General features: G+C 32.3%; 1 protein-coding gene across 1 annotated transcript in view; it reads left to right on the forward strand.

The window, feature by feature from the left end:
• Positions 1-15,248, forward strand: part of LOC128185745 (uncharacterized) — a 108,718-nt gene that overhangs the window by 15,794 nt on the left and 77,676 nt on the right. Inside the window, exons 7-8 of the mRNA XM_052855387.1 lie at positions 10,666-11,187; positions 11,272-11,349. Coding sequence (XP_052711347.1) covers positions 10,666-11,187; positions 11,272-11,349 — 600 coding nt within the window. The remainder of the gene's footprint in view (positions 1-10,665; positions 11,188-11,271; positions 11,350-15,248) is intronic.

The raw sequence follows: 15,248 nt of genomic DNA on the forward strand, positions 1-15,248 counted from the left end.
ACTTGTTTGTAAAATTTAGAAAATCATTGTTATAATTTTGAAATGTTTAAACAATGTTTAAAGTTTTACCTGAAGAAACTTTAAGTTTTCATATAAGTAATCCTTCGTCTCAGAAGGCATTCCTAAAACTATCAGTTAACGGTATATAATGAATAAACCCATTCAAAGACGTTTTATGCTTGCGAACTTCAACAATATTAAAAATAGACCAGGCCAGTTGGAGAATCGAGAAGATCCTTAGAAATCGGAAGTATCGCAGTTCACCGAAATGCTGGTACGATGGGTAGGCTGTAACATGAAATTTACAAATTAGATTCCAGAGGTTGTGAAAACATATTTCTAGATCATTTTGAAAAAGGATGTCGCTGCGAATAGTTCTCAAGTCTTCGGACAGTGCGTCCACATATTCCGATAATAAACCTTGGGATTTTAGAGTGCGTCTTCCAAGATCTCTACCTCTTACAAGTAATTGGACAGTGGAGATGACGGAGTTTTGTAATGACAAATCTGGAAGATTATCCATTAAGGGAATATTTGTATACTGCTCTATCTGTGACGTCACAATTGTAGGGGAAAGTCAAATGCCACTTCTAAGACGGATTTATTTAGAAAATACTAAAAGTCAAATATTTCTTTGTCCCCACCGTATTCCTTTACGTACAGATAACATTGATCATCTGCATATTTTTATTAAAGACAAAAACGGCGAAGACCCGTCAGTTTTTACCGGGGTGACACTTGTTTTCCGACAAATGTAAAATGACCATTATGATGATGAACGTTATATTCCCATTATTCCCAGCAGAACACAGAGAGGTGGACGAATACTACACAGAAACGAGAAAAATTAAAGAATTCATGCATAAAAACGAGACCCACATGCCGCTCAGGACGGGTATGAAACAAAAAGAAAGAGAGTTGCCTTCCAAACAGTCATCAAGATCTGAAGGAAAAGGACGCATTAAGTAAAGAGGGACGAACGACAAATCGAAAAAAAAACTTATTTGTCTGAAATCAATTCAGTTAAAAACATTGCTGTCGGCGATGGACTCCGTTTGAGATACCACTCTCAAGAAGGAAGCGCAAAGTTGGCATCTATAATACAACGTTTACGTCCACGTGAGAGAAAACAACCATTGCGTAGATATACGACAGTACTGGAAACCCACCGACGAATCAGACATCGTTCCTACCAGAAAAGGATTCTATTTGAGACTGTTCGAAAGCACCTTTTTTACAGACTTATCGGTAGACATTAAAAATAGTCTTCTGGAACTGAAAAACGTGAAATGCTGTTCGGAACACGCTGATCATCAAAATCAAATGGGAATGCTACAATACAATCCTTGCAACCCTAACTTTTTTTTACAAACTGGTGGAAAAAACCCGAAAAACATTTCGATTTTTAGACCCCCGCAAACGAAGTATAGGGGGTATATTAGTTTCACCCTGTCCGTCTGTCTGTAAACGCAACTTTGTCCCCCTATAGAATTTTTTATTACTGCATGGAACAGTTTGTACAAAATTTGTACATATGTTGAACACAATCTGAAGATGTGCACCTGCAATTGTTTTTAAGATCAGACAAGATTTAAGGATTTTATGACAGTTTTCATTTTCCTTATTCTATATATTGTACACTAAAGTTGAAAAGTAAGGGAGGTAATCCTTACAGATTTTATTAATTAATTAATAGTATTAAAACACTCTAAAATATATTTATATAAATATATCCAGATGGAGGTTTTTTGTCTCTATGTCTTAATTAATAAAAAAAAATATTTTTTATAAGTATACTATCAACTGACAATGCAAAGATTTTGTTTGTCAATGATAAATTCTTAGGAGCTAATAAGAACATCAAAGACAAGTGTGGCTGAATTCATTTGTCTTAAGGGAGCCATTATCTGACATGGTTCAGATGGAGCATGTGTTAAGGGGAAATTGATAATCTGTAAAATCGGTGATGGTTTTGGGGCTATTTTAAAACTGTTTCATGTAAACCAAAAGTTCTATCATTATAAGGAAATAAATAATATCATTATTAATAAAGAAGTTAAACTATTTTTAGAAATTGTTTAAATTAATTAGTCAAGTAAATTGATGAAGTGATCCTATTGGGCATTAATCTAAATGAAATTCAAAAATACTGAAATGATTGTAGTGTTTTGGCAATTTTAAAATTGTCATATTAAATTTTCTTTTTTACATATTTTTACATAGTATCATGGTAATTATGGTAATGTTTTGGCAGTTTATTAAATTTAACAAGCTCATCAAAGAAAATCATAGTCCTATGGGATGAATTTTCTGATATGGAGTTCCATTGTGCCATTGGAGAAAGTGCGGAAAATTTGAAACAACTAATTGCATCTGTCAAGACTCTTATTAGAAAGATATTGAAAGTTTTATCAACAGAAGAGCATTGCTTGGTATTTCCATTTACTGCAAAGGGAGGGGTTATTGTCATTTTGTTGGTTTTTCTTTAAATCATTCAAATTAAAAAAATATATCATCAGATACATATATTTGTAAATGTATTACTGTTATAGATATGTATTTACAGTGAAATTCTGACAATTTTGATATTAAGTTTTCTTTGTTTACTTTTTTTTTTTTTTTTTACAATTCTAGAATTTTTTTTTGTATGTGTTCCAAACCTTTATTATTCAATTTAAATATTTGTCCCATTTGAAATTAGCCTTGCGGGGGGATTAGTCCCATTAGGACAGTTCTAGTTAAAATTTTGTAAGTGAATTTAGAAAACTTTTTTTACACCGTGTTTTGTCACTTATCATGTTCTTTTTTTTATCGATAGCATTTGAATTTCATGTAGAAAATAGTTGTATAATTTAGATCATCATTATATTAAAATGAATTGATTAAAATTAAACAAAATTTTAATTGCATTTTTAAGTAAAAAAAATCGTGCATAATATAAAAGTCACAGAAAGTTAAAATATCACATCAATAATTCAAAAGCGCAATCGTAAAGAACGGCAAAATCTTAGTATAATTTTTTTTTCTATAATCACGAGATTAAACATCCCGTCCCTCCAAAGTATTTCGTCTACATGGCTGTGTCATTGCTCTAACCATATATGACTATATTCCTTTTGAAAAGGACGGGTGTCCGTTCAGTCAGTGTAAATATATACGGCGATCAGGTAAACCTGGTTGTGTCCTTACCCTAAACTATCTAATGAAACACAGAGATTTAAAGCTGCTTGCTCCGATTTTATGTCAAATTTTGTGAACGGTCTTAATCAATGGCCATGCATATGTGTATAATAAAAGAGATAAGTAGTAGTTTTCCCGTTCAATTAAGCCACATTTCAATGAAAAAGAAAGATGTGCAATATTTTTTAAACAAATGGCACACAAGGGTACCGCGATATGGTTTACATCATATAAAAATTTGCCCCTGACGTCGAGGCTGCTATATCTATGACTTTGACATCGCTATAAATAAAGTACGTTTTGGTTTATAAACATTCCTGAAGTTTGCTTGGTCTATTTATAATTGATGCATAAAATTCCGGTTGAATAAACCTTTTATTCGGGGGACGAAATCATACGGGTCTTTTTTCTAAACATTCCCATGATGCAGTTTGGTTTGTTTGGGAGACCGATTCTGCTGAATGTCTTCTGAGATAAATGATTTGTAACGAATATTATTTGATACTGTAATAGCATGCAGCTTTATATCCACCACATTTCTATCAAAGCGATCGATTTCTTTACCCTTTTTAGTGTTCCTCAACGGGTCAAAATTATATTTGATGGATCCTAAAGCATTTCTTTCAACTTATTTTTAATACGCTCGGGTAACCAATCTACTACATTATTCATAGGACCGTGTCCTTACTCTACCCCTGTTCTAAAAGTACACGTTCGGTATATATGTTTTACTATTCTGAGGTCTACTTCTCCTGGTTCATCAACGTTTTAAACTATTCCTTAGCAATCGTATCGTGTGGACTTTCAAATTATATCATAGATATTTAAGTATCTTTAATTTAATATAAGATCAAGTAACAAGAAATTAGCACGGTACCATTGATAAAAAATAATGTTTATTCACGTTCGTGAAAGCCATCCATCTGAATAATGTCAGCGTTTCAAAAAGACTGGTAGCCTTTACTTTGGTTTTAGAATTAGACAAAACTCTAAAATAACCCTCGATATTGATTTGTTGCTACGCTCAGATCACCTTCCCCTTCGTGTAAAAGGTCATTGGCGTCCACTTTCTTTTGTCCCCTTAATACAATACCCCATTTTATTCGATGGTCCTAATTCTCGATCGGGCACCTGTCCCAAATGTAGGTCAACCACACCCCATTGTTCTCCTTTTGTTCCCTCAAAACAATAGGCTCCCCATTGTTTTTCAGGATCCATACAGACGTATATACTACTCATCTGTGTCTAAACTTGCAGGATGTGGATGTGCAAGAACACCTATTAAATGCAAAGCAGTTGCCAATTGACCTTGGTGGTTTACTGGTGAAGCGGCCCGACCGTAATCGTGACCCATCCCCTTAAAAGCCAGTTTCGAGCTGTTGAATCTCTTGGTTTCTATGAAATGAATGATTTGTCTCTGAATCGCCCTATTATAACTACTGTGAATTCCTAATTGATCGCGAGGAATTTACGTAAAATCGCGAAAAGTACATCTCGAAGATTTCAAAATCTCGGTTTTATTATGGACAGATATACACTAAATAGAACTAGCGATTTCATATTCTTGCGACTTCATATTTTATGGAATTTAAACCGTTAAACGGTAGGAAACTAACGTTTAGTGTTGATAAGGATGTAAAAGGAAGTATATATAAAAAATTTAAAGGGTGGAGTTGGTTCGGTTCAACCTATATTTATCAAAACATCCGGTCGAAGTTGGTGCAAATTTTCCCTGAACACTTTGTGTGGCACTGGTCTGAGATTTGAAAGAGACGTCTGTCAAACGTTTTTTTATTGTCTCTACGAATGTCTGAGAGATTTATCAAATCCATACCTCAAAAACACTTGTCTGCGAACACGCATACACTATTTTCACTCCTGTACTGGAATTAAGATCATTTATCAAAATATGGTAATAAAGACAATTAAAGTTTAAAATTTGTAATTATAAAACAAAAATTTCAAAAGCCATATACTCAAAAAGTACGTAATTGACATAGCTTTTTGTAGCGACCAATAAAACAATATAATTAAACTTCTATTGTATAGGCATATATTACAATTTATTGTTTATATTATCTTCATTGGGATTCCTTTTATCATTTTCAATATCATTTTCTGTCGGAATTTTGGCCCTTTCATGCATAGACTTCATTTATGAATATAATAATGACAAAATTTGTCAGTACAACTCCTCTCAAACTGTTTTACATAGTTTCATAAAACTTTCCAAATATTTTGAACACAATGTGAAGATATGCTTTTACCAGGACGTATAATTTCCATTATTTTGACTGGGATTAATGGTCCTTTTGAATGGTTTTTGGCCATTTATCGAGAATAGTAATAACATTTTTCTCAACGGAGCTCCCTCAAACCGCTGCACAGAATTTATGAAATCTTTGCAGGTATTTCGAAAACAATATATGATTATGCATATTACCAGCATTAACCGATTTTACCATTTTTAAAAAAAATGTTTGCCCCTTTGAAATTTGTTTTAGCCATTAATTAAAAACAGGACTGAACAATTTGGTCATGCAATATTTCTTAACCCTTTGCAGAGAATTCAAAGAAACGTTGTAGTCTTTAAGGATATAATCTGAAGATTTGCATATCATTAGGAAAGAACTAGGTACGGTATATGCTAAAAATCTCTAAATTGAACGACATTTTACTAAAAGGTACATGTAGACATTAATATGTAACTTCATGATAAAGAACAGTTTTGATAATTTCTTCATGATTTTTGTGTGTGCCACTGCTCAAATAGAGGGGTCATTTAAGTCACGTTGTAATGACGTCGCATTTAGCATTTAACGTTATACATGAAAGCAATGGAATTCATATGGATCACTTCATAATGGTAACTTTAAATAAGACGGTATGTTGTATAATGACCATTATTATATACATATAATTATTAAGTTATATCTATTTACAGTAAATAAAAAGTCCAATATCTCGTGTGATTCTGGAAAGTTCAAATGATAGTGCTCCCTAGCTATCAGTGTTAACATACTTGTCCTAACAATTACGTTACTTCATATATACATTTTCTATTGAAAGGGTTGATATTTTTTCAAAATAAATAAATGTAAATTATTATAGTCTTTAACAATAAACATAATTAATCCGTATTTCAATTTGCAAGATAAAATAGTTTCGTTAGTGTTAAGCTCGCAATGTAGTTTCAAAATAAGAAATCGGTGTTTTCTTGAAAAGGTAACAACTTGTTTTTGTTATTGAGTGTTTGCGTCTTCGCATTCGTCAGCATCAACGATGAGTTTTGTTTGAGATATGCATGCTTAAAATCGTTGAGTATAAATGCATTTATGCCATAAACAATCCGGCCATTTTTTTCTTCATATTTTGCATTTTCCGCTCAAATTCGGAATATATGTGTCCCCTGTAATGAGACGTGAAAATAGGGGGAAAAAAAGCGTCGCCGTAATCGATTTACTTAAACTTCTTTTTGTTATTTCCGAAAGGCAAACATATTTGCGATTAGATTCTTTCAATAACACAAACTTTAAAAACAATGAGTTTTGGAAAAAAATCGAAAAATATCTTTGCATGCAGATTTACATGTACCTAGCCTTTCAGAATATTAACAACCAATTCTCAAAAGTCAGTAGCTAAATACTGTTGATTATACTTTCTTGTTAAATACTTAAATCTGATTGGTTAAGATACAGTTGATAATCCGTTCTATTACCATCAGCGTTAGCAACACACTTGGCAACAGTTCGCCATAAAATTCACGTCATTTTTTTTAAAAGTAGTAAAATTTTCTCTAGAATCAGGACATTCAGTGTATTAAACTAAACAGGCACTATTTATATAACATTCCTAATGAAACGCGAGAAATCAATATCCGCGTAAAATCGCGAGAAGCACATACACATGTCGCGAGTTATAATCTCGCCTTTATTTTTTTAGGACAGATGCAAGCTAATTAAAACTATGATTAGATACCCGCGTTTACGATTTTATATTCTCGCGATTCGATTTAAAACAGTTGAATCGCTGAATGAAGTACTCACGTAAAACAAGGAATATACAGTGCGTGACATAAAATGTAAGGGAAAACGGTACAAAACATTGATTGATGAATTGGAGTTGTATACTAAGTTTATTAATTCAGTGTATTAAGTGTATGGAACTTTAAAAGCATGCAGATTGGTCGGTCATAACAGCGAGTACACAGCATGTAGAATCTAAACGATAGACATGCATATTGCTCTCCCTTTTTATAACATTTACCGTTATCAAAACTAAAGACATGATGACAGACATTTGTTCTTCCTTAAAGGGAATAATATAAGTTTCATATTAAGAATGAGTTTAGATATTTTCTTTTTTAGTACTTACATGTGATGTACAATTTCTACCGCGCGCCTTATGATATTTTAGGTATCATTTCTTCCAAGAAACAAACAAACTATTGCATTATTTTTTGCTAAATGATCGTCATTTTACTCTCAAATGTACACTACACTCACTGATATGAATATTTTTAAACCTTTCCTAATTAATCCTAAATAATGCACCTTGTGATTTGATCGATCCATCGAACCAAACATTTTCAGTTCACGTTTTTCACTTGTCGATTAAATGAGTCTGCGAGCTGCACCATGAACTCCTTCCATTTTCGTTCAATAGTGTTTTTTATATCTAGAAAAATGCGTCTAACAGTAACGTACTTTGCATTATTTGTGATGTTTGATGTCATGATCGTGAAGTTTAATTCTTAAATACACTTTGTTGTTCAAAAGAAAAACTCTCTCTCTCTCTCTCTCTCTCTCTCTCTCTCTCTCTCTCTCTCTCTCTGCAAACAATACAGAAATAATAAAGTTTTGTTTGCATGGATTTTATTTATTTTAAATACTAATAGTATGTATAACGCTTTTAACGCATGACTATACGTTTGTAGACTATCATCGAATTTATCGGTACAAAGATTATTTTTACAGCACACATATTAAAACATGAAGTAATTGAACATGTGCTTGCAAAAAATTATAATCAATGATGCAGAGAAATCGTTAAACTAACAATATAGAAATTATATACATTTGAACAAACGCATGACATGACTTATTTTCGCGGCAAGGTGTGCATGTCATACCGTATAAGACCGGTAACTTTATATTGTTATAATTTAATTCTGGTTGTAACGCGCTTTCTGATTAGCTAAAAAATTATTTTATATGTTGCCTACGTCATAGTAAGACTAATGTAAGACTTTTGTTTTATACGATTTAAAATGGTTTAAAATAGTTTGAAACAGTTTACGCTTTTTTATAAACCGCGAAGCGGTTTATAAAGCATAAACTGCCCCAAACCATTTTTTATCGTATAAAACAGAAACATATTGAATTCATTCCTTAAATCATCAATAACGTGTCAGCTAAATAATTTAAACATTGAAGATGTGTCTTGTAAACTTATTTTTGTAATTTTATTTAATATCACAGTCTACATTAGCAACCTGTTGTTTGAAGTCCTTCCATGTTGTCGAGTTAAAAAATTACTAGGCTTAATTTTTTTCACTTACGATCCGCCTTACTTAAAGAATGTGACGTCATGTAAACAAACTTGTTCTATACTTGCGTTTAAATGCTTCAAATGACATTTACTGATACTTTCTGAGTGAATTGATTATTCACCGACCATTTCTATAAAAATACGGGACTTTGTGTGAAAGTAATGATATGTTTTTTGTGTTGTGTAACCAAATAGAAATATAATGCAGCTGAAAAATGTGCTACTTTGTTACCGAAGACAGGCCTTTCGAGAAGTATGGCGAAACAATATCTTGTTTTTAATCATTTCCAAAACCTAAGATTTGTTTCAAGAGGCTTAAAATATGTAGTGTGAATAAGGAAAAAAACTATATAAAACTTACAAATACGGGGAAAACAAAAAGAAAACATCAGTCAACAGTATACGGTAGGCCTAAATACAGTTGGCGGTAGACCTACTGCAGTAGAGATAACAAAAATTAATCACGTCTCATATTCATTATCATGGTATTGATGTAATGTTTTATTTATGAAAGATGTCATTTTTTTTAAGGAAAGTTACTGAAGACAAATTAATCTTATATTGTCGGGTTGTCGTCGTCGATAAGTGATTATACGGCGATAAAAACCGCATTATCCGTTACATCCCGACTGAAACCACCACTAAAACTCGTCATAAAACGAGAAATTAACTATCAGCGCAGGCCTCGAACAAAATGTAATTATGTTTAAACCTTTTCTTTTTTATTAATTTTTAATGAATCATGTTTCGTTTTGTTTGAGGACTGCGCTCTATATTTATTTTTAAACTTTAGAGAAAAAAATTGAATTGAATATGTTAATTTCCGGTAAACATCGTGAATTTGGCGGATGCTTGTGTTGCTTAGCAACGCTTCGCACAATTATTTTTACCGATTTATCGATTACATTTGACATCATATTCGTTATTACGCATTTATTTACTTTTCATAAACAACTTGAAAAATGTTGAAATTTTAGGCATTTATACTATTACAACTTGGAAATGTTTGCCGTCTTTAACTTAAAAATGTGGTCAATATGGAATAAAATACCTAAAGAAAACTCCTCTTAAACCCCTAATTAAGATTTCTTTAAACTGTGTAGGCATTTAGGACAGTATTAGTCTATGATATCAGATAATGCAACTCAAAAGTGTCTTAATCCAGACTTTGTAATTAATTCTTGCCTAAAAACCTATAAAAAAACAAATTAAGAAACAAAGCCCTTGATATATAAATACCAAATGAATTAGGAAGTCTTTCATATTAAGAAAAAGCTCATTCATTAAAATTGATATGTTTGTAAACCCTGTATAATAAAACATTACTGTAAACCACCTGTTAATTGCGATGACTTTATGTACCTGAGATTTACTGGTTCGCTGCTCCTTTTTTTTCACGACTTAGCCTTATCCATACGTGCTTTTTTTTTTACAACTATATGGCAAATACTGGTCCGCGGCGAGAACTATTCGCGACAATGAGACTCTCGCGGACCTGGCAAAACGTTTTGGCCCACAAAATAAATTGGATTACAGCATTTTATTCTAATTTAATATGAATTTTAAAATCATTTTCGAATGTTACTGTAGGCAGGAAAATTAAAACTTTTCAGATGTAAACAAAAACATGTACACTGCATTGCCTCTAAAACAATCTCTTTCACTCAGTGTCTAGGAATATATATTTGATTTCCGAATAATAATCAACAACTCTTCTTTAAATAGTGCATCAATGATGCAATTATATCGTCATTTGAGTAGGGTCCCACCAAAGCTTTCTTTTTAATACATACTTTTAGAAAAGAATTTCACCTTTTTATAATTTAACCACGTTTTTATAGTAATGGCTCAATGTCATTCCCAATACTATTATTGGGCTGTATTGTTTACATAAACTTCTAAAGGTTTGATTTTTAAATGATTTTTTCATTACAGACACAAAATATCAAGCGAAAATCGTCTGTAATCTCATTTCATCTCCAGGATCTCAAAGGGTGTTATTAGACTGTTGTTTACATTTCCTCATTTATAACTTGAAAAATCCTGATGAAACTTGGACAAAGGATAAAATCGTGACACACGTAAGACGGATGATAAGCAAACTTGTGGAAAACAATGAAAAAGACCGCTTGGAATTCTTCTGTCAAACTCTTTATCAAGACGAAAGTCTTTCTAACACATTATTGAATTGTGGAGAGGATTTCTATGCATTGATATTTTCCATGGAGGAAAAATATAATGCGCAGGATATCATTCTGTCCGAGGGATCATTTTGTGTGACCTTTTGTTTTGAAAACAATTTGCGTTTAGAAAATTTTTTGCAGAAACTTGAAAGTAAGGACGAACAACTGCTCAAAGACTTATCTAAACTTACTCTAAACAAAACTCTTTTAAAAATCTTCAGCATTAGTCCACAACAAGTTTGGTGGACGGCATGGACAGTAAAGATATATAAAGGTGAGTAAGGTTAATTGCAGATTTTTTTATCAACTGGTGAGTCAAACATGTAGCATTTTCTACTATATGGTTTTTTTACCATAGGAACTCAGTTGTTTGAGAAGATTTTTACATACCCAATAGAAGGTCGTTCTGAAGATTACTCCGCAATAAAATCAAAGAGTAAGTATTAATTTTCATAAACAAACATTTTTGATATCTTTTTGTTGCATATTTTACATAATTTTCAATAGCTTCCCTTATACCATCTTGATGTATTTATGCTTTGAATTTTTATTTGTGATTCATTAAGCAGTTGTGGAACAAATAATAACTACAAGCCATTGTTCGACCTTATATTACGAAGAACGATCAGAGTTAGAGACCAACTGCGCTATAAAGCAATTGAAACAAATAAAGACTTTGTTTGGTCTGCGTATAGAAAAACGTATTTCGATGGTTCAAACAACCACAGTACTAAGTTATACTGGAAGTTATTAAAAATTCATTTCATATGAGCTTTCAACAGAATAACCACCAATTTACATTCTTGATGCAAACGGTACAACTAAGTTAGTTTTTCCTGATATTGGGAAAAGTAAATCCCTTAATACATATTTTCCATCTATTTCTTCTTTAGACGACAAGAATGTGACTTTACCTAATATGTACAGTTGATGTAGAGAAACACTTTGTAATATTTTTATAGATGAACAATAATTGTTGCACATTATTTTATTACTACCGGTAAACAAAGTAATTGATCCAGGTTTGGTTAGCTAGAAGTGTTGAAGGCATCTATTTTTTCTGTCTCAAAACCACTCACAATGTTATTTGATAGGTCCCTGCTGAAAGATAACCCTTTTAAACATGTGTACACTATTTTCATACAAACATTCAATAAACGATACCATGCCGGATTTTTACTCGGATATTCCACAGTTTATCAACTAATAGAAACCTATCACAACATTGTTCAAAATATTGACGGAAGTAAATTTTCATGTATGATCATTTGTGATCTGTCAAAAGCATTTGACAGAGTATGGCTTAGCGGCCTTTTATTTAAGTAACAAACCTTTAGGGTATCCGGTGATCTTTTCAAGTGGTTTTCCATTTACTTATGTCAAAGGTCCCAGAAAGTTATGTACAAAGATCTTTTGTCAAGTATTTTCGATATATCTGCTGGAATACCTCAGGGATCTTGGTAAGGACTGCTTTTATTTTTGATATCTGTAAATGGTGTGACTGTTGATATGTTATCAATACGTAGATTATTTGCTAATGACAATTCGCTCCAATATTCTCCACACAACATACTTGATATTGAACATTATTTAAATCATGATTTAAAATTTTTAGAATCATGGACCAAAAAGTGGATTCTCCAATTCAATCTAAAAAAAACAAACGTTGATTTCTTTACTACGAAACAAAACTATTTTTAACCTAAGTTATTTTTTGAAGGCGATAGACTGGATTTTGTTCACACTCATCGCCTTTAGTACTATTAGTAACACAAAATCTCCCAGCTGGTCTGAATACATTGATAATATGTTTTGCGTTGTAACCGTTTGGAGGACGAAGCCAATATAAATGGGGCTATATTAGTAGATGCCCTTTTATCCTTTCATTCTTCACTCAACATACTTGATATTGAACATTATTAAGGTTTTCCGCTCTCAGCGGAAAACCTTACTATTATTCTGAAATTTTTTCAAATTTCTTATTTTTTTTTCTTCTAGACGCCAACTTTGATCCTTAATATCTCGCTCGTTTGTTCACCGATTGTTTTGAAATTTTTAGGACTGATAACATGCCGCGTGATGTTGTCGTTGCATTTTTTAGTTGAGAAAAATCCCTATCCGGTTTTGAATTATTCCCCTTTTAGTAAAATTTAACGACTTCTTTTGTCCAGGGGGTTTAGCTTTAACGATGACTGGCAGAGTCTCAAAGATGGACTGGTTTGGAAGCTAATACATTGAATTTGTGCCAGATATATTTTATTTATTATTTAAATGCAAATAAAAGGGGTGGTATAGATGTTGAAACAAAGGTAAGAAAAAAAATTCGCGTACTTTTCGTGTTAGTTTTCTACCTGATAAAAATTTGTCATAACATGTATTTTAAAAATTCTTGGTCTTACCCAGACCTTTCATTCGGTATACCGAAAAAAGGAGCTGGCCCTTATAATTAGGGAGTTAGAGGCGTCCAAAGTTTCTTGTCAATAACTTAAAAAGGAATAAACATTTCTAATGCATTATTGAAGCAAAGTTTTAAAGAAATTAATTTTGAATCCTTCTATAGTATTCAATTTAATGTTTTCGTAATTTAAAGTCAGTATTTGCAGAAACAATTGTTGTCAGTTCGGTCCATTTTTTGTGGGGGTGCGCACGTTTATGAGGTTATGAAAGGGCTTCTTGTAATGCACTAACTGATACATGTAGCGCGCAAAAATAATTCCACATAAAATTCCCAAATGTTTTTATACATATGTACATTTTCATTTCATATAGATAAACCTCTTTGACCTTATTTTTGTTGTTTGTTTCATAACTGTGCCCCTGTCTATATTTAGATGCATTACGAGACTCAGGTAACCGATCGATAGGAGAATCGCTAGCTGTATTCAGGCCGTTGCCTAGACGACAGTGCATGTGCTTGTAGAGCTGGACGTACACGATTAACGCCCCACTGTGTTACTGTAACAGAGACATTTTGAATTGTTTCAGTATTGGGAGATGTGTTAATAAAATGGTTCCAATGCATGGTAATTAAACTCAACTTTTCTAAAATACGTATACACGGCCGTCATATAAAGCACAATCATGTGTATTACTGACATGACAAATGTACGCTAGCAATTTAAACGAACGCGGGATTGCTCCCGATAGAACAATTCTTTTATAGCAAAAAAAAAAAAATACTGATTTGCGATGGATATAATATAATTATCATCGTGGAGATGATTTTAAAAAGTGAACTTAATATTCGTATACGATAATATTTGAATCCAAAGCCGCTAGTTTTAAGTTACGGTTATTAGGGACATTAATTATGACTTGCCCCGCGTTTCAGGTTTTTTACTTGCAAAACATCTACAAACGAAAATACCAAACAACCTTCAGCAGCAACTTATAAATTATTTATTCCATACACAATTCTAAAGAGGTAATTAAATAAATTTTATAAATGCTTTATACTTGTATACGCTATTTTCCATGGAAAAAATTGGCATGGAAAAAATGTTGTTCAATGTTCATCAAATACGCTGTAGCCTTAGCAATCGAAAATAATTAACAAACTGTATATTGATAGATTGACATATCAACAAACATTCAGACCCGCAATGTGTTTTCTTAAAAGTTCTATAAAACGTAGACTCAATGACTCAATTCTTTACCGTTTTCCGTCTGGGTTATTTTGAATCACGTGTGTACGTTATGTGTAGCCATATAGATGTGCACTTTAAGTGTTTAATTTTTAAAAGAAATTGTGTACATGCAGAGCAATGCAATGCTAGGACAATAATATTCCAACAATGTATATGGTGAGGCCGGTCAGACTGATACTGGTTCTGCCTACAAAGACTACAGACTTGCAGCTAACATTACCTTTAAAAATACATTTTAGAATTTGCCGCTGTTTATAAATTCATTAAAAAGACGCGCAGAATCAATTGGTTAAATGTCGTTTGATATGGGATTTATGACGTCTATTTATATTGTTTTCATAAAAATTATTTCATTATTTCAAGCTTGTGGGTGGAATGAAATCAGTTTCACATGTTATATGACATGAAGATGTCCTCTCCCCACTTTTTCTGGAAGCAACTATTTTTATAAAATTTACATAAAAAATTGAATTATCATGGAGTTGCCCCCCCCCCCCCCCATTTTGGTAGCATGTAAAAAAAAATGGTATGAAAATCATGAAATTATGAGTGAAATTTTGAAAAATTTGGAAAATTCAAAAAAAATAAATTCTTTTTTTGCTTGTCAAGATTTGTTGGATGAGTTTGCCCCCCCCCCCCCTCCCCTACTTTCAAAAACGATGCTACGTGCTTGGAAATTACTCATTTC

The sequence above is a fragment of the Crassostrea angulata genome, chromosome 5, assembly GCF_025612915.1.
Source record: "Crassostrea angulata isolate pt1a10 chromosome 5, ASM2561291v2, whole genome shotgun sequence".
NCBI classification, from domain to species: Eukaryota; Metazoa; Mollusca; class Bivalvia; order Ostreida; family Ostreidae; genus Magallana; species Magallana angulata.